We start from the raw sequence: 20,920 nt of genomic DNA on the forward strand, positions 1-20,920 counted from the left end.
TCTGCTGTATTTCACTACGACTATTATTTCTCGGATCATAAACTGTTTGGTCATTAAATATGTATCGATGGTCGTTTTTTTGGTCATTGTTGTTTTTCAGAGGAGATTTGCACCCTGGTGATAGCCGAGGCCTTTCCCGAGGATGGAGGTCTGTTCTGCTGCAACGCGTCCAACCCATACGGCTCCATAAACAGCACCGCCCAACTCACTGTCTCTGCAGGTGGGAGCTCCTTAAGATGCAGTTTCTATTTAGCATGTAGAAATGCGTTAAGGTCACGAGGAAAAAAACCAAATATTTTATTTTTCGAATATGGTTTTGAAAAAAGAATATTCCATTCAAATCCTATAAGCTAATTGTTCCCACCTCAGCTCCATGTAATGGATGCTCACCTCAAGGACAAAATTATGAATTTGGTGGGATGGCTACGGATGATGGCAGGAGGGACAAACCAGTTTGAGGCTTCAAAAACTATTGTTAATCATCCAAATTGTAAATTGTTACAAGAATAACCTTATTTAACACAGTTATCATTTCTTATAAATAAAGACCACAACCTCTGATAGTCCAGTGGACCTCCCCTGAGGTCCTGTAGTTTAGGGTCAGTGGTCAAAGCCATATGTTATGTCTCAACTACAACTGTCCTGTTTGTTATTTTGAAGTGTGTATGGGAAAAGATGAGAGGTCTGAGTTGATTTCTATGTGTACTGTATTCGCACAGAGAAAAAAAAGTGTGTATACAGTACAGGACACTGCGCAGTGAAAGGAAAGGCTGAATAAACAGGAATTGTATCAGCCTGACTGGATCCAGCTGCTACTTTAGATCAGATCAGCTGTGACATAATCGTGTGCGTGTGTGTGTGTGTGTGTGTGCGAAAAACTGAACATCGAAGTCCAACATTTTCCCACTTTCCTCTCTTGTTTGCTTCCCTCAGTAGCCGAGGACTCATCCAGTAATGGCTTGTCTGGTGACAGCTCAGGGTTTGAGGATACAGCACCCTTCCCCCCGCCTCCCCCACCCACAGAGATCAGCCTCCTGGAGCTGCCACCCAAGACGCTGCCTCTTCCCGCCACCGAGGCTTTCCACATCAAGCAGCTGGAGATCTGGCCCAGTGTCTCAGCTCTGCCTCCGGCACAAGCACGGTCAGAGGTGGAGGTGGAGCACGGGGGGAAAGAGTTGATACAGAATGGCCAGCCCCCGAATCTGCCTCCCACCCCAAGCCCACCTAAAGAGACCACACCACCAGCCCCACCTCCACCTCTACCACAGTCTGACCCTGTGGCAGATGTCCCGATCGTGGCCCAAAGTCCGGCTCAGGTGACACAAGAATCCCCTCCAACCTCAGACACGCTGTCTCCATCCCCCGCGAAGGACGGCCCTCCACTGCCGACCAGGCCCAAACCAAAGCTGTGAGTACCTGTCGTGTCCCCATGTGTCTGTGCCCCGGGGGCAGGCCAGTCACCGGCAAAGGGGTTGTTGGGAGAGAGACAGGCTCTGGTCTGTGGGAAATGATAGCGTTGTGTGTCCGTTTTGTGAAAGGGTTAACGGGGGAATCCCAGGCCTTTTATTATTATTTATTTTTTTAGAACAAAAGCATTCCCCTGCCTTTATGCTGGTGTCAGTGTGGCATAGTGTGTGCCAGGGCGAGTCTGCTTGCTGCCATCTGTCTCTGGCTGTAAACCGATCTGCGTGGCTTTTGCTGGATGGCTCCTATTGTTTCTGTGTGACCTCGGACTGCATGCCCAGCCCGGGACAGAGCGATCCTGTTTTTGTGTTGTTTTCCCTGAGCACCTTTCTGTGAGCTCTGTGGGGATCAGGTAGGATGTCACTGTTATCACAGGAGAGCTTGGGCTTTGAGAGGTTTTTGTATCCGGTGGGTCAGTGTCTTCTCGAGTTGTCTGCAGTGACAATGTCTCTTTTTTATGGATGACTTTTAAAAAAAACACATTGTTTACCCTAGTTAAAAAAAAAACATAAAGTAGATGAAAAGACATTTAGAGGAAGAGTTGAGGGAACAGATGGAACATCCAGACTCAAAATCAGGGATGTGGCGATTGCATGGTTAGCAATCTTTATCTCCAATGTTGCCAGGATGCCTGGCATTTCTGATTTAATAAAAGACAGCAGACCATGTAGAAATAATTGTAATATATTCTTTTACTCTGTCAGTTTGTTTTGAGATATTTATTTCACTCTCTTGTCTTCGTCTAGCCTTTTGTCATGCGGGAGATTGCTTTGTTCTTCCTCCAACTATTTGGTCCAGACTGAAATATCTCATTATGTTAGATCGATTTCTTTTCAAGGTTCCCAGAGAACGAATCCTACAGACCTACCTCTGGTATTACCATGATTCTCTCTACTTATGATTGAATGGACCACCATGGAATTAGTTCAAAGAAAGAAAAAGAATGAAAGAACTGTAATAACTACAGCGATTCCCTGACTTTCTCTTCAGTAGGGCAATTTGTTCACATCTCAACGTGTACAAGATTGGATTGGCACCAACTCTGTATAGACATTCGTTGGTCCCAGATGATGAAATTTAGCCCTTGAAATATCTTGACAACCAAGGGATTATCAAATTATTATCAATTCATGGACCCCAGTGGATGAAATGTAAAAACCTTGATCCCCTGACCTTTCCTCTATTACAAGACAGAAAAGCTACAGACGCTCAGTCATGTTATTGCCCTCCTTTTTTTTTTTTTTTCAATCACAATATTTATCATGGGCTGTTGGTGAAGTGGTTAGCACTTTCGCCTCACAGCAAGTAGGTTCTGGGTTCGAATCCCGGTTCAAACCAACCAGGGCCTTTCTGTGTGGAGTTTGCATGTTCTCCCCGTGTATGCGTGGGTTCTCTCCGGGTTCTCTGGGTTCTTCCTCCCACGGTCCAAACACATGCAGAATGGGGTTAGGTTCATTGGAGACTCTAAATACTGTAGATGTGAATTTGAGAGTGAATGGTTGTTTGTCTCCGTATGTGGCCCTGTGATAGGCTGGCGACCTGTCCAGGGTGAACCCCGCCCCTCGCCAAATGTTAGCTGGGATTGGCTCCAGCCCCCCGCGACCCTTAAGTGGATAAAGCGGTAGACGATGGATGGATGGAACCCTATAGGTTTCTAATATTATGATATGATATATGTCCCAATATTGAACAATGCAAGCTGTTCATCCCAACAAAAGCAGATGCTATCAGTGTTGCCGTGGCTTATGGCCGGCTGCATGTAGACTAGAATTTTGCGGTAGACGAGCAAAGCTTGTTTTTGGGTTTTTTGCATCGCATGTGAACTGGATTCGTTCCTGATGACGGGTGCAATTGCATATCTGTTGACATAAATGTTGTGACTTGTAAATTCTGTGCTTCCAGAGCCCAGAATATAGAGGAGAAGACAGAAAATCACAGGTAAATGTTCGGCTGCGACGGTGATGCTCTGGATGTGTTTTGAGTGGCACCACATGTACAGTAGCCTTTATTAAATCAGTTGTCATGTCATTCCAAAGTTTTCCATGTGGCGTCCAAGTATACAGTAGTATATTCTGGAAGCCCTTCATATTTTACCAAAGAGATACCAGAAGAATCTCAGGGCTTCCACGGGGACAGAAATGATGAATATCAATGTAAATTGAGTACTTATTTACGATAGACAAATTTATGAGAAGTCCCCTCGGGTTTCATTTCTGGTGCTCAAAATAGCACGGAGACAGTAAAGCGGCCTCTCTCTGTATCTTTCCACAATAGCAACACGGATTTGCTGTTAAAAACAATCAGCTCCCGACTGTGAAGCAATTGCAAAGCACCAGCCACCCCTCTCCTGACGTATCCCCTTTAAATTCAGTAATCACGCCGTAAAAACAGCAGCGCTGCCATCAACCACGGGCCATGTTTTTGCCAGACAGCTCCATGTTTCCTCAGGTGATGTGTAGGATCAGAGGCTGACCACTCTCGACCTAAACCCCCCGCCTCCTCAGCTTATCACGGGGGCTCATCGTTTCCTGTTTGTCGTATGGCACATTCCATACAGACTGATATATTGTCTCTTCAATGTGAGCCACATGCTGCTGCAGTGAAACACTCACAGAGCACAGTAAAGCCTGCAGCCTTTGAAAAGTAATCCCAGTTAGCTACTTTAATTGCTTTTTGTTGTTGTTTTTTCTCTCTCCCCATTTTATAGGTGCTCTTTTTAATGACTTTCTAACCAACCACTTGCTATTAATTCAATCAAGTGGAAACTGTGAGCACAACGTGCGCTATTTTTAAACCAAGTCAATGTCATGAAATAGACGTAATGAAATAATAAGTTTTACTAGGTTGTTTAATTAAAGGACAAAGGGATTGGTATGGATGGAGTTTTACTATTTGAGAAAGCAGTTCATCTAATATAAGACATAAGTGTGGAGAGGTAAGCACCAACTGGGAGAGATTTTCGGAAGGATCTCTCCAGTGTACTCTCAAGTGAAGGTGCCCCCCATGCAGATAGCCCCAGAAATGATTGTCCATTTTCACAGCATCCATGATTATTCTTAAAGGGACAGTTACATCAAATCATTTTTACACAGTCTCTCAGCACCGGTGCTTATAGTTACTTGGGGGATATGTTCCTATTCGCAAGCCTAAAAAGAAATTCTTCTAAGTCAGACGAATAACAGACTGGAAGCCTGTGTAAAGGGACGAGTGTTGCTTCAGCGGCACTGAGCCGATGAGGTGGAGGAAGTCGTTGTGTGACTTGGCAGGCGGGACGGCCCGCAGGAGAGCCGAGCTGTGAAAACAGACCTGCTGTTTTTCTGTGCCGAAGGAAGAGAGCGCGGGTGTCGGTAGGTATTCGTGTGTCGACGCCAGACGTCGGCATATATGAACCATAGGGAAATTCTCAGGGGAGAGGCTCAAATTGTTCAGTTGGATGTGAAACAGGATTCAGCTCTGGGGAGAAAGCAGAATCTTTTATCACATGGTGGAGAATAGGTAGATATCACTATCTCGTTGCATGCTCCTTTGTTACTTCCTTCAGTTGGTAAATTTGATGGATAAAATGAACGAATGGCCCCATTTACAGCCACTATGTTGCGCCCTCTAATAAACTGCTTCAAGGATTAACCATACAAAGCAAAACTGTTTTGCCAGAAATGACATTTTGTTTTTAGCAGTTGTGTAATGTGAAGACAATCAAAAGTTGTGTTGGCATTGGTTGGCGCTGGTGTGGGAGATAAACTGGGCCTCCTGCAGTGGGGTCCGTAGATTCAGAGCTACTGTACAGATATTAAACCCACGAGAGGATGAAACTTTGAGACGAGCCGTAAATCAACGGGGTGAAACTTTGTGTCTCAACTCAAGGTCAATGCCATTTCTGACAGAGTTACGGTCTCTCCTGATTCTACATCATAACTCCGCTCTGTCCGGGGTGTAACGCTACATATGTGACCGTCTATAAAGTCAAATCACGATGGACTTATAACACCTGGAGCTTGTAAATCTGTGTGTGCGCGCGCATGCGTGCGTGTGATAGGTATCACTCATGTTGTGGTGACCTCAATCTGTTCACACAGTCGAATTATGCAGACTGCAGTCTCCATAACATGAAGGATACAATCTGAAGATGAAGACATTTGGGAAGGTTCGGTTGATTTCACTTCACGTGAGCATTTCGTTTTTTTTTTTCATTTTTGCTCTGGCTAGTACAAGAGAGAAACTTGTGCATGTGGTCGTGTGTTTTGATATCCAGATTTTTGTACGGTGGCTATGAAAAAGTGCTCTCCTCGTGTTGCTGAGTCACCTACACATGAACGTATACACGCAGTGACACGTTAGGGCGTAGCTGTGAGCGACCGTTTCAAGACACAGCTCGAGTGAGCTTGGAAAAACAAGGCCACAAGACGACGGTGGAGACAGTCAAAAGTGCCAGTGCAGCACGTCGAAGGTGTGACCACCATGATATTGACCTTGATAATAGAGGCAGCGCATATTATGGGTTGGGATAATGTCTAAGTGGGCGTCACACACCGAGCACAATTAGCGGAGGCAACAATTATCCTCGTTCCACGGGTTAATCTCTCTTTCATAAGACCGGGAATCAACTCTGACAGTCGAAATTGTTCTCTTGCACGGATTCCATTCCACAGCCTGCTTTTATGTGCGAGCCGAACGCTCGCGAGCAACGTCTCTGGTTTTTTTCTGCAGATTACAGATGATGAAACACAGGCACCTCAGTTTGGCCTTTTCTCACTACGCCGATTTTTATGCTTTTGCTTTTTCAGTTTTTCTGCCTTTGATTTGTTAAAGAGATGCTGTTAAAAAAGCAAAAGCGACCGACTGACTGGGCGATCTGCGTAGGCCGGCAGCATGAGGCCAGAGGTCGACGGAGGAGACGCGGAAATTGCATGTGTGAATTTAAACAGACCAGAGAACTACTGTACATACAGTAAGCGGTACCTGTACTTGATTATAAAGAGGTTGTTCTTGATTATTACTTACTTTGTTTTTACTTTGGAAGAAAAGTATGGAGGTTGAGAATCTATTTGTTTCAAGGAGGGAGGTGGAAAGGTTACATGCGCGCGTGAATTAGCTTTCAGAGGCTATAGATCAGACATCACTGATTGTACAAAATATTACAACATAGCAAAGCTAACTCCATGGTTGGTTGTTATTGCTGAAATCAATAATACGATCTTGATGAGCTATCAATTCCATATCACATTGGTGTTCTGTGCAATTACCTGTATTCCACCGTTTGAACAATCCAATGGCTCATTTTCTAATTATTTAAAAGATGACATGATGTGATCCTGTCATCATGACACACTTCTGCTGAAATTCAACATGCCATAATGTAGAATCCTCTCTCGTCCCTAACTCACACGAACACAGGGCAATGACGTCCCGATTCCCACGGGAGCTTACAACGTGTTAAGTGACAACAATCGGCTCTGCATACTTGTAAACTGCCGTGATAGAGAGGAGGAATGGCCCGGCGCGCGCGGCTTGACCTTATACCTTCCAATCCACGTCCGCTGACATAACTGCCATACCGCTGAGATTAAATGATTCCCGCACAACAGCTCCAAACCTCTTTAACCCCAGTGAGGTTGTTGTCAAGGGGAACGACGAGTAAACTGAAGGCAACAAAATGCTCGGTGCCAGCCCCCTTCTCCCCCTGTCACACACACTTAACTTCTACTTGTGTTTACAGTGTCTGTCCAGCTGAGATTTCATTATTCTGAAATCAAACTGCAAGTCGAATTTCATGCTGGCTACTTCAAAATTTTAAGCGGTATCCATTCTGTGTTCCACTTGCTGAGCAAGGAGATCTGGCTGCCAGGATCTGTCGCATGTCTGCGCTGTGACTCAGAGCTTCCTCTCAGCAGTGTGCGTTTGTTTACGAGGTGCAAGTCATGAACTCTCTAATGAAGTATTAACAATCACTTTCTTGTCGAGGTGTTGCTTGCGGTTTGAGGGAAAGCAGGAAACATGCGCGTCGAACGGCCACATATGGCGCTGGCTACACGCTGAGGACTGTGCTTGTGGTCGGTCTTGATCGCACGTCTAATTAAAAAGTAGTAGAGGTGTAACAGTGATTGTGGACCAGTGCCCTGATGGGTGTGCCTGCCTCGGTGACTGCAGACCATGGGAGTTTTTGATTTTTCAGCGAATGGAAAAGGAAAAAAAAAAGGCTGAGACAGAGAATCAGCTGTCATCAGAGGGAGAGGTGGGGGATTGTGCAACAGGACGAACGGCGAAATGAAGTCAGCGGAGACACGGGGAGAGAGCAGGAAAGCAGATCATTTCACATCAACCTCCAGACTCAGAGATGGGCAGTCCTTAAAAGGATATGGGAGAGACAGGATTGGCTGACACAACGGACTAACCACCACCGGATTGGCCGATTGGGCGAGAGTGACCTGCACGGAATGGAGAAACTTTCCAAATAAGGAAGAGAGTTGTCGGAGCTGACCTTCATAACACGGAGGGGGGGGGGCAGAGAGAGTAGAGGGGAGAGAGGGAGCGATTGAAAGTCGCACAGAGGGTTGAGGGGAGCGAGAGACTTGGGTGTATGCTTTGCAGTTGACAGCATGGAAACTAACGGGCCTCTGTGATCCCCTCATAGAAAGCAGACAGTGTTTCCCAGGAAAGAACAACCTGGTATGTTAAACACGGAGAAACACACAGATAAATACACAATACACCACACACACACACACACACACACACACACAAGGACAATCAAATTGTTTCCGGATGAGGTTCAATCAACCTCTGATTATATCCCGGCTCCAGTAGTGTTGTGTGTGGCTGTGTGTGTGTGTGTGTGTGTGTGTGTGTGTGTGTGTGTGTGTGTGTGTGGTAGCTCTATTGACAGTATCTCCCTTTGGACACACTCCCGGTGAAACCAACACACAACTTCCACATGTGGATGTTAATTAGAGGGTGTAATGATGTTCACACACAAACACACACACTCATGACACCGCTGTCACCAAGAAATGTCTGAGGAGATTCACTCTGACTCGCCTCGCGACTCAGCACACAGGGAATGACTCGCAACCTCCACAGAGAGGAAGACCCTCCCTCACCTACTGGCCCTCTGACCTTTCACAGACACACTTTACTGTACTAACTACACACACACACACACACTCCACTGGACCAGGTCCACGGGCTCCCGTCGTCCATCAACACAGGGTGACTCATCAGCTGCCTGGGAACACACTCCAAACTCTAAGAATAGAGGCATTACGCACAAAAATAGAAATGATAATTACCCAAATACCTTTTGTTTCATGGCACAAAAATGAAGGGGGATTTTTTTTTTATTGAGAAGTGGAATAATTGTGAACATATTTCAGCCCATGAAACCAGATCTATGTGGGTATATGCTGGGGGTTTGCGCGCACACACACACACACACACACAAGGACACTGGGAATGTGTCTATTACTCACATTGTTCCAAAGATCCAATATACAGTATGTGCTTCACATAACGATTAGGTTCCATATATGCTCTGCGTGTACATAATAGCCGCTTGGCTCATGTTAACATGTGAACAGTGGATAGTGTTTCTGTGCGGCCATGAAGAGAGGGTGGGTTTTATTTACAGTCAGGGCATTCTGTCAAACGTTACCTCACAATGGACAAATCTCACTTGTGACACTTGAAACCGAGAGAATTGTTCAGATGATTACTCTTCTAAATCTGTCTTCCCTTTCTCTCGCCTCCATCGTTCTCTCGTCTTCAATCCTTCATGAAACAATGTGGATGTGGACGCATAGAGCATGAGTAAAAGAAATTAGATACGGGTGTCTCTTTCGTTCTCTCTTCCTGTCTTTCGTAGGGACCTTTTTCTCTTTTTCCACAACTCGAGAAGCTGTTTGTTATTTCTGCGTCCTAAGTCCCAAGGGGAAGTTCCTCCCAACCCAACAGTTCAGAGAGCAGGACTGCAGCTCTTATTCTGAAAGCAGCCGGTCTTGCCGGGAAGGCTGAGCGCCTTTATTTTGAAGGGGAGGAGCTCACAGACAGACTGACTCATGCAGAGAGAGAGAGAGAGAGAGAGAGAGCTACTGGGTCTGTCACTGTCTGGCTGCTTGGTGCTCTATATATGCTCCTCATACCTGGCAGGGCAGCACTGACATGCAGTTCACTCTCCTGCAGGGGAATATCAGAGCAGCCTCACACCGAGACCACAACACTGAAGGTAAAACCCATCCTTATTCTGCATAGTGTCAACAAGTGACAACTCATTTCAAAGTAAGCAAACCTCAATGGCACTTAGAAGAAAAGGGGGGGGGGGGATTGATGACATGCTCTTCTTTAACTCACAGAAGGAAACTTTTCAAATGAAGTTTCAATTCTTTGGGTTTTTTGTTATTATTCACTTTTTTAATTGCAAAGGCACTAGAGCCAAATGCGTTGTCATTAAATTTGAATGAGGGACTAATGATGGAGGTAGATCATTTTTTTTCTCCAGGGTCTCCTGGTCCACCAACTTGGTGTGTCAATGTCTAAATCATATGTTTCCCACTTGACGTGTGGTTTTTTCTCTGAGTCTAATACCCATTCATTTGCCGGAGGCTCCAGCAAGGTAGTGAGAGACGGTAGAGAGGGAGAGAGAGAGATAGAGAGAGAGAGAGAGGAGAATGACTTTGGCAACGATAAGTTGGTATGTTTCTGTGATGCCGAATGTGTTTATGTGGCGAGATGATCCGTCTGTTTGCGGAGCTCCTCGGTGGAGTCAGATGGATTAGCTGACACAATAGAGTCTGTTAGGTGAGAAAGCGTGCGTCTTGCTCGGCCGTGACTCTTTCAATGACTGTTTTCTTCTGAGCCACTCTTCACTTTTCTGTTGGGTTTTTTTTTGGCCTCTTTTTCTCTTTCTGGCTCTTCCCTCTTCCCCGTCTTTCTCCTCCCCTCCCTCCTCTCCCTCCTCTCCTGCTGCTAATCCCATTTGATGGCGATGTCTTCCCCACTCCGATCCAGAGAAGAATGTCCTCAGCATTCCTTCTATAGAGGCTTAAGGAAAGGGAAAAAAAACGCTCCCCGTCTCACTTGGGCCAAAAGAGCCAAAGGTGGAGGAGTGGGGAGATGAGGGATGGATGGATGGATGGATGGATGGGGCTATATAGTGAGAAGCAGGGCTCACCGATGGTGGAGAGCCCTCTCCACTCCACTCGGATATGAAACATGAGCCCTGGTTTAGGAGTGAGAGGGAAACTAATTGTATAGGAAGAAAGAAGGAAAGAAAGTAGGACAGGGAGAAAGTGGGTGAACGCAGCAGCCGTGAGCTGTTGGTGCAGCGAAAAGAAAAACGGTCTGTGCTGCGTTTTAAAAGTGAAGGGGGGGGGGGAGAAGGAAAACAGTCTGGTTCTGTTTTATGTGGTGTGTGTGCAATTAGAGCCAAAGAGAACGAGGGGAATGGGGAGAGAACGGGGGGATGGGGTATCCAGGGAGGAGAGGGGTTGAAAATAAGTTAAGGACAGCAGGAGAACAAAGGCTGAGGCAGAACATGTCCGCTGACATGGGGAAGGAGTGCATGGACGGAAATGGCGGACGCGGAGGAAGACACTTGTGCGTGTGACATAGTGTGTGTCCCCTGCAGCAGGAGCGGCAGCAGCTCCGATTTTGGGGAGTCAGAGCCTGTGAGCTTAGGTTGATGTGATGGTGGAAACCTGGAGAGGCTCCTTCTGCTACTCTGCTTCTTCTCGTGGAGGGCAGAAGGAGGCGCACATGGAGAGAAGGAAGGGGGGAGTCAAGAGTGATGTGTGTGGCTATCGACTGGCGTCATAAGAGCTAGCACACCCTTCTCAGTTATTGCTCGGCAAGGTCATGACACACTTCGAGTCACAGACGGGACGACACAAGTCAGTCAGGACGTCGGTCGGGAGCAACTTCTCCAGAAGTGAAGACGCACGGCGAGTCTCTTACTCATCGTCTGGCAGCCCGGTCGTCATCCAGACACCAGCTCGTGTGTGTGTGTGTGTGTGTGTGTGTCTCGCCCCGGGGGCATCGGACGGGTTCACGTTGACGCGTTGTTGTGATCACGCAACGCTCTGTGTTGAATGCAAACAGGGAACAGTGTGTGGGTGCTCGGACAGGTAAACATGATGAATCCAGGTTTTCCCACGGAGCCGTGCCAATTCAACCTCCTGGGTTTCCTCGGCTCTCAGACTGGGTTGTTCATGGCTGTGTTTGCCTTGTAGGTGTGATACTGGAGCTCAATTTCGACCACTTGGATATAAATCATTTACGAGAGGCAAGGTCGTGTTTGCAGGAGCAAACGCGCAGAGGTGTAGTGCAAACACCCAAACGAGCATATAACCTGTGAGTAACCAGAACCTTCCCAGGTTCAAGTCGCTGCGAGCCCCAGAAGATTGCCTTGTTCTTGGCTTCTGCTCGAGAGAGAGAAAAATGTCTCTGTTTACACACACCTACGGCCTTTTTAGACCGAACACACGCGGCCCCAGTTCCCCTTCATGTTGTTGTTTACAGAAGGAAACCTCTCATTAGTGGCGATGTACACTCAACAACTTCCTGCCCCCCCCGCCCCTCTCCTCTCCCCTCCTCGCGCTCTTCCTGTCATCAGCTGGCAGACTCTCATGAAGCGGCCCATAGCGGCAGACAGGCCTGCGGATTGCTCCCGGCTCGCTCACGACTTTCTCACGCACTTTACTGTTACAGGGAGCACAAACAAGCGGCGCTGAGCGAACGTGGCCATTTTCGCACGTCGAGGTCCTTCACTTATTAATGCAAGATGCTGCCTGTAAAGTCCCACTGTGTCTGGCACGTCTCCGCGTTCCGCTGGGTCCGGACCGATACAGGCGCGAGGCTGTGCAATGCATTTAATTCAATGAAGTTACTGTCAAGCTGCTCCTGGGTCTGTTTATTGAGTGTTTCCATGTAGAAAACTAGGGAGACAAACCTCCTCCAGACCAGATTCCTCTTTTGCCTTTTTTCTACACTTGTCCATTTTTTCCCCCCTGCAAAAGAATTACAGGAGTTTTTCCAGGATCAAAGTGGGAGAAGACTTAACTGATTTTGCCTATTTATACCACGAGTCGGGTCAAGAAAAAAGGAGAGGCAATAAGAGAGAGAGAGACATAAGAGTAATACCGTGTTACAGTTGGAATGGCAGACGGAGGAGCTGAAGCGCGGCGCTCTGTGGGCCAGTTGGCTCCGACCGGAGCGGCAAAACACAGGGCCGTTGGCATGGCGACAGAGGAACACTTCCCTCCTAATTCAGCCTCACTCCACCGCAGAGACAGAGAGCGAGAGAGAGCGATGGAGGCCCGAAAGGAGGCCTGCTCTGCTTCAAAAGGCATTTTGTAGGCACATTATAATCATTTGCATAGCTTTTTTTTCTTTTTTTCTCCCTGTTCTGTCTCAGTGGACAGGCCCCGTGGGGAGACAGTGGGGACGAGAAGGCACGGCGGCCATGTTCTGCTCGGTGCGGTCAGAGCGGTCTGGACGACGAGAGGCCGGGGGCAGCACCTCTGCAGGGTCACAGTGTCTGTATCAGCCTCGCCTCCATCTTTCCCTTGATGTAAATCCTTAAGTGGGCCATAAAACTGGCAAATAACACCAGCTGACCTTTTCATGCGCTGTCAAATATGAAGCATGCCGAACGTTTAAACAGGAGTCGATGCTGATTACATGGAATTCAAATGTCATGCGGGTGCATTTTAAATGCGGATGGATGACTTGAACGTGTGTCACGACTTCCACAATGAGGGATTTCTTGAGAGCGAGAGAGTGTGTTATGAGATGTTGCACAGCAGAGTGCCTTTGTAATGAATGGGTGCACTTGTTTAGCTGAAGTTTTCTATAGAAAGTACAGAGCACGTTTTAAGGCAAAGGGGTGATGTCAGTTCCAGCTGGATAGCATCTAGTCTCCCTCATGTTCATTACTACTCAGGGCAAGAAGAGACAAAAGGGGAAATCACAACTTCGAAACTAATTTCTGAAGAACATTACAATGTGTGTGGGGTCAGGTGTCAAAAACAAAGGTGATCGCTGAAAAAGACCCTCAAGGTCTTTCGCGGTGAGCCAGTGAAGCCGTGTGTCGGGCTGAGAGGGACGAGGCTGCGAGGAAATGAAGTGTGTTTCCTCTCTGCTGAGGCACACGGGCAGGCAGGGTGCTTCTGCCTGACGCTCCGAGCAAACACAGCCAAAAAAGGAATCAAACCGCTGCAGAGCGAGCGCTGCAGGCCTCGCGGGCTGCCAAACTATTCCTGTAAAAGTGATCTTTTGGTGGAGGCCCGAGCGGGAGACCTTTGGGGGGGGGGAGTAAAGCAAAACGTATGGGACGCGAGGCGCGACACTGAACCGGTCGTGTGCTGTGCTCTTGCGGTCAGAGGATCCAGTAAGGACGATCACAATAGATGCTTTAAAAACTAATGGGTTAACCCTAACCCCAATGGGTTTTTATTTTTGGCGAGTAAAGTCTCCTCTGTGGCTGCACATGCCAAAACAACTGGTGAGGACAGAGCAATCTGTCACGTAGCTGTGTGGTGGACTTGTTCCACACGGCTACAGCTGTAAGTTTAGTCACATATTCACTGGTGTTGTGTGCAAATGTATGTGTGTGTGTGGGGGGGGGGGGGGGGGGGGGGGGGGCGCATTGTGGCTGATGAAAAATAGTTCACTGATTGTTCAACATCTGGAAAAGATTTGGGCACGTGAACTTGGTGGACTCCCGGTAACATGCACCACTGGGATGTACAGTATATTCTGAACAGGCTGCCTACGAAGAGCTCATACAGTCACATGCACATGGCTGTGCACTCTGAAGGTTTATGACTTCAAACTTTCCCAAAGTCCCATGTCCTCATCTTGGTCCTCGGGGGCCAATTCTGAGCGTCCACTTCTATCTTGTGGTTTTCAAAGTTAGTCCTCTTTAAAAAACCCTCCCGGCGCATGTAAAGTTTGTTTTCTGCGACTCCACGGGGGGGGGGGGGGGGGGGGGGGGGGGGATGATGACACCACAAAAAGGTCCAGACCTCCCCCTCAACCACAGTGACGTGACAACCCGGTCCAACCCTGGGGGAGAGGCTGGACAACCACACCTCTGTGAGAAAACACAATACTTCATAATCAGGACCCATCCCTGGCAACAGCAACAAAAAATATGACACCATGTCCATGCCATTACATTTGTGTTTTTCTTTCATCACGGTGCCATTCAGATACAAGGAGCCACGCCTCAACCGTGCGGTTCCCTTTTTCCTGATTTCACACATGGGAAAAAAACATCATATCTGAGCTCTGCCCCTGCACCACACCGGTTTACAGTCCATCAGGACAAACTGCTGTGCTGTTGAGCAACAGGAACAGAGCGGTTTTCCTCAGCGTCACACTCCTCTCCTGGTTCCTTTGCGATACTTGACATATTGTCAACGGGCTGGCTGTTCAACAAGTCTTTGTGAAAGGCAGGAGGCTGATAACCTATCAGCACATGCTGCTGGTGGCAGTGGTTTCCTTCACTGAACGCACGCACGCACGCACATACACATACACACGCACACGCGCACACGCACACACACACACACACACACACACACACACACACAAAACAAGTTGTCTACATACCACCTTCAGAACAGTAGAGAAACAGACGACTCTACAAACTGTTGTGTGCTCATGGCATCTTCAAAAGCTGCATATCTTTAATAATGAGCATTTTCACACTCGCAACTTTTGACAGGCATTTTAACTCTCAATCCGTGATCCTCACATCTGGCATCCTACGGGGCTCTGACAACAGTTGGATAGAGACCAGATGATGGTTTCATGCGTAAATTGAAAACAGCCGCATGCCTTTGTAACATTTTTTACGAGTCTGTTACTTGTAAGGAATGAAACGGCCTCAAGAAAACACAAAGTTGCCTTCGGTTTCTGATCGCTGTCACTGACGACCGTGCCTCTCCATTGCAGGAACGCATCCCAGCTGAAGCAGCTGCAGGACCAGATTCTGTTGGAACAGCAGGAAGCGGCCAACTGGCAACAGCAGCATCAACAGGAGCAGCAGAGCCAGGAAGTCCCGCCCCCTCCAGAGCAAGCATCCCAGGAAGTGCCTCCACCTGCTCCACCGTCTCCACCTCTTCCCCCTCCTCCCTCCTTCCAGGAGTTGGAGAGCAGTGTCACCATGCAGGCCAGCACCTTCAACTATGCCCGGCCCAAGCAGTTCATCGCTGCCCAGAGCCCCGGCGGGGCGGGCTACGTCACCCAGTCCTCGGGCTCCTCAGGCTCCAGCCTGTCCTCCCCTCTGTCTCCGCCCACCTCACACAAGCCCTTCACCAGGGTCACCTTGCCCCCGTTCACCAAGGCGGGCAGCGTGGAGTCTCCCGGCTCACCCTCCTTCCCGCCTCCACCTCCACCCTTCCTCAGCTCCAGTAACCTGTCCTCTCCGACTGGCCCCGCCCAAGACTTCCCTCCTCCCCCGCCTCCTCCTCCTCCACCCCCTCCGCCTATGTCCATGTCCCCGGCCTACTCGGATATGTCCTCTCCGTTCTCCTCCGTCCCCCCGTCTCCAGCCTCCAGCTTCCTGTCCGCAGTGTTGCCCTCCACACCCTCCACACCCGGCAGTCCCACAGTCAACGCCCTGGGCCTTCCGAAAGGCAATGGGACTGTGTAAGTATCCCTTACTCACACACCCACACACACACACACATTCGTAAACGCCACTTTCTTTACAGTGTTTCCCAATTTGCGTAACATATAGTCAGCCCTTTAAACACAGTGTGTGTCTCAGGCGGGTAGCGCTGCCCTTCGGATAAACCTGCCTGCAGCTGGAGGCAGGAGGCTGAATGTCTGCTGCAAGATGGACGATGACATGTTTACATTTCTACACGGCCTGTTTACAGGAAAACGCTGACTAAAGAGACCCTGTTAAACACACACACACACAAACACGTACACACACACAAAAGTGTTCTGGAGCCGCGAGAGCTTTAGTCCCCATATGGCAAGAAAATATTCATGAAGATCTGAGAGTGAAAGGTTTGTAAAAAAATTCAAATAAACACTGTAGCTGTACTGTAGTGTGCATAGACGTTCTATCACTTCTATCTATCACTTGTCAGAGTCTTTCATCTTCTGTCCAAATGGACTGTAGGCTGACTGGAGCTTCATTTTCAGCTTCTGCTTGTTGAACTAGACGATAAGACCCTCCTCCCCCATCAAGGACATTCCACCATCAACTCTTTGCCAGTCAGTTTTCATCAGCCCCTCACTCCATCCTGCTCTCCCCCTCTCTCCCTGGCATTCCTGCTACAGTTGTGAGAGATAAGAAGACACCCTGCGGAATGCTGTGGCTCGACTCGTCCAGATAAGGGTGGACGTGAGCGAGCCAGAGGGGGAGCCAGAGGAGGGGGGCAAAGGGAGCCAGAGAGGAAAGAGGAGGCGAGATAACCGCGACGTTAATGTTGACGGATGTCTCTGTTTTGTCCGTCTCTCAGCAAAGCGTTCCCCAGGAAGTCCTCGGTCACCAAGACGCCGCGCCTCGCCTCCGACTCGGACATCCAGGGATCCAAGGACGCCGTCATCCAGGATTTGGAGAGAAAACTGCGCTTTAAAGAGGAGCGCATGAGCAACGGTCAACAGGTGTGTGCTCGTTTCTTGGAACATGATTCTACTCCTAAAACGAGTGTGTGTTTGCAGGCATTAGAGAGCATATTCAGTTTCATGTCATTAACAGAGAATAACAAATCATACCGCTGTTCATGAAAGCAATCAGATTTAATACCCATCTGTGTTTTTGAGTTTCGTGCATCCTCAAATAAAATCGTAATGTTTTCTCCAGACATGACATCCCTGATTAACACGAGGCTTAGATACAGTAGCTAGCTGATGGTGTGTGTGTGTGTGTGTGTGTGTATAAGTGTGTTGTGCAACTCACACACTAACCCCCCCCCCCTGCTGACAACATTAATCCCTGCTTCCAGAGGTTAACCTATGAGGAGAAGATGGCTCGCAGACTGCTGGGTGCTGACAACGCTGCCACAGTCTTGAACACTCAGGACACAGAGGAGGAGCCAGTAACACAGGTATGGGGGCGCTTCACGAGGGTCCACACACCTGCAGGGGGGGGGGGGGGGGACCAGAACACGATCACACACCTGAAATCACACAGGCATGGAAATCCATGAGCAGGATGAACCACAAAAGCAATGTCCACTTCTCCCCTTTGACCGCCGATGCTCTGCTGGTGTCATTCCAATCTCATGAGCTCCGGCTTTCATTCATATTCTGTTTGTTAACCAGAGCGCACACCCTCGCCCTCAGTCCCCTGTAAATACTGTTGAAGTGCGAGTTATGAAAGCAGGGTATGAGGTGTTCCAGAGTCTTCCATAAAAAGCTCTGTTTATGAAAACCTGTAGACACCCGTGTTGCTGCAAACGTGTCGCGGAGTAACACTGTTTGAAGGCGCCATGTGACCTGGCGTCGGTCTGGGAGCCAGCGAAACGTTCTGTGGACGTGCGTGAGGGAATAAAAAGAGTATAGCAACTTCAACACAGGGGCCAGGTGTTTATTCACAAGGGAATGAAGTGAATTTAAAAGAAATAAACACTTATGCGTTTGCAGTTTGTGTAAATGGTCGTTTACATTAATCCTGTTCCCTGGCTCATTAACATCTATAGACTTTTTTGCAAACATGACATTTGTAATTAGATACCAGTTTACTTTTTAACATGAAATTGGGCCAATCAGTAACGGGGCGGGCCTGGCTCCGACTGACACGGGATTGTCCTTCAACAGAATGTACACGGATGGGTTAGAATTTGAAGTCACCGTTCACTTATAATAATTATAATAATAATAATAATTACTAGGACATTCAGTGTGATGTTGGCATGAGAAGCAATCCGATTGGCTGTGTAACTATCAGTGCCAGTGCATCGTGGGGCATTTTGTTCTCATCGCTGTGTCCAGCATGTGCTTGACAATTGTCCGTTCAATCAATGTAAGGTCATGAATATAAACATGTACACACTGAAACACACACATACAAACTGTGTACCACCCTGTGTGATGCTCGGTCTCAGCACGACACACACACACACACACACACACAAACCCTTTTTTCTTCTCTCAACAGGAAGACAAGTCATCTGATACTGAATCTTGCCCTCAAAAGGTTATTGGAAACCTTAGTTTTCTTGTAATGTAAAATGTCACTGTGTGTCTTGGATGTGCTCACACAATCAGGCCTGGGAATTAGCTGAGAAGAGAACAAATGTCAGTGATTCCATGTCCACTGGTTCGTGCAGTTCCTTCACAGGCAGTTTCTGATCATCACAACAGAATGGATCGAAAAAAAGCGCCATATTTAAATATTGAATACTTGTCCTATGTCCTGTGTCTAGAGCGCGATCTCTGCACCTTTGCGTGTTCGCCGGGGCTCAGTATGTGTAGTGTGAATGTACTGTAAATATTGAGGCATGTTTGAGCTTGATCGCGACGCACAAGCGTCTGTCAGCACGCCGGCCACACGTTGCACGTTACGTTGCATTCGGGCTGCGAGTCGCAGTTGAGCCTTCGCTCCGCTTTGAACGGTGGCGAGCGAGGATCTCAGAGGGAACGTGTCGCGGCAGCTGCCTCGGCTCTCTCCCGGCATAACACCTGAGAGGATCGGGGTGGGCCGCTCCGCGTCACAGCTGAGGTCTGGTGCGAGCGGCGCGGCGAGTTCAGGAGGAGTGAAGCGCTCTGGCTCTGCAGCTGTGCTCGAGGCCTGTCATTATCTGTGCGATGTGTCATCGGGCCGTGCCGCTCTGCAGATGTTCCCCCTGCCTCAGCAAAGCCACGGCGCAGAGAGATTGATGGAGGTGGCCGGGAAGGAGGAGTGGCCCGTCGGGGCAGAGGGAACTAGGCCGTTTCGAGAAAGTGGGTAGCGGGGGCGACAACGAAGACGGGTTAACGAGTGTGTGAATAATTTTGGAATCGGGGCACCCGCGGTTTTGATTGCGCACACTCAAACGTCGCTTGCCTTTGCCACGTGTTCGCACAAACTCCATCCAGGCATTTCCGTCCAAGTCTCCCTCTACATATTTCCTCTTTTTCTCTCTCTTCCTGTCTCCGGCGCTTAGGAATACAAAGTGTCCAGCTTCGAGCAGCGGCTGATCAGTGAGATCGAGTTCCGTCTGGAGCGCTCTCCGGTGGAGGAGTCCGACGATGACGTGCAGCATGACGACGACTCCGCTGGCCGCGGGGCGGCGCCGTCCTTCGACCACAAGCTCAAACACTACAAAGTCTTCGAGGGCATGCCCGTCACCTTCTCCTGCAAGGTCAACGGGGACCCCAAGCCAAAGGTGGGAGCGTCCACGTGTCACTCACCATGAAACGATTTTAAACATGGCCGGCGATTAAAGTTATTAGATAAATACTACGTAGTATTCATGATGGCTTGTCTTCCTTACTTGGGAGTTGCTGATGTGCGATGCCGATGATGGAGGGCGCAGATACTGTACATATGCTCTGTGTTGTGATAAGAGGAGGCCCTGGCTCAGTCCGCAGTAATGATGTGGTGCTGACAGGCCTCAGGATGAACTGAACTAGAAGTGAAGCAGAGAGATAAAGGGGGGAGAGACCACAACGTGAAAAAATGGAATTAAAATGAGATTCTTCGTCTGCTGCGCTCATAGTTTGCGGGGAATGTCTGTCAAAGGCTAACTTGTCTGGTGTGGGTGTCACAGGTCTACTGGTTCAAGGATGGCAAGCAGATCTCCAAGAGGAGCGAGCACTACAGGATCAGCCGCGAGGCGGACGGAACCTGCTCCCTGCACACCACCGCGGCCTCGCTGGACGATGACGGCAACTACACCATCATGGCGGGCAACCCCGAGGTGAGCGGACGCCATACGTGCTCCGAACAAAGAAAAACGCCCCCCCCCCCCCCCCCCCCCAAACACACGAGCGTGAAACACGACAGGAGGGTTTTCGTGAAAGTCTACTTGGCCGCCTGCACGGGATGTCGGCGCTATTTAGCGAGAGAATAATGAGTGTTAAGATAAGGGGCCCGGGGAGGAAGAGGGCGTTGAATGAGGCAGGAAATCACCGACGTGAAGCCCTGATGAGGGTCAAACGTTTATATATGATGCAGGCCTCTCCTAGCAGCCTCTTCCAGCTCTAACACTCGCACTTTATTTCCTCCAGCCTGACTGCACCTTGTGGTGTGGTGTGAGTTTCACACCTCATAAGCTCCCATTCTCTCTCTCTCTGTGTGTGTGTGCGTCTCTTCTGCTCACAGGGCAGGGTGAGCTGCACCGGCAGGATGATGGTCCAGGCGGTGAACCAGCGCGGCCGCAGCCAGCGCTCGGCACCGGGACACATGCGCAGGTGAGGCGTCGTCGGTGGCGGACGAGGAGAGGAGAGGGGGGGGGGGGGACAAACAAACTCTCGGGGTGCTTCATTGGCAACCCTGAGCTGCCGGGCCGACACATGC

General features: G+C 48.8%; 1 protein-coding gene across 9 annotated transcripts in view; it reads left to right on the forward strand.

Annotated features, from left to right (window-relative positions):
• palld (palladin, cytoskeletal associated protein) overlaps positions 1-20,920 on the forward strand; it is a 52,283-nt gene that overhangs the window by 25,670 nt on the left and 5,693 nt on the right. For 2 of the 9 annotated variants that reach the window (XM_035647493.2, XM_047336728.1), the window contains 10 exons: positions 101-220; positions 934-1,408; positions 3,367-3,402; positions 15,415-16,110; positions 16,938-17,082; positions 17,424-17,525; positions 18,578-18,616; positions 19,566-19,787; positions 20,172-20,321; positions 20,726-20,814. In XM_035647493.2, the coding sequence (XP_035503386.1) occupies positions 101-220; positions 934-1,408; positions 3,367-3,402; positions 15,415-16,110; positions 16,938-17,082; positions 17,424-17,525; positions 18,578-18,616; positions 19,566-19,787; positions 20,172-20,321; positions 20,726-20,814 (2,074 nt within the window). Of the gene's footprint in view, positions 1-100; positions 221-933; positions 1,409-3,366; positions 3,403-9,526; positions 9,683-10,239; positions 10,255-15,414; positions 16,111-16,937; positions 17,083-17,423; positions 17,526-18,577; positions 18,617-19,565; positions 19,788-20,171; positions 20,322-20,725; positions 20,815-20,920 lie in introns of those variants that run through there. The other 7 variants (XM_047336723.1, XM_047336725.1, XM_047336724.1 and 4 more) reach the window with 7 other exon arrangements.

Source organism: Scophthalmus maximus, chromosome 13 (genome assembly GCF_022379125.1).
Source record: "Scophthalmus maximus strain ysfricsl-2021 chromosome 13, ASM2237912v1, whole genome shotgun sequence".
NCBI lineage: Eukaryota > Metazoa > Chordata > Actinopteri > Pleuronectiformes > Scophthalmidae > Scophthalmus > Scophthalmus maximus.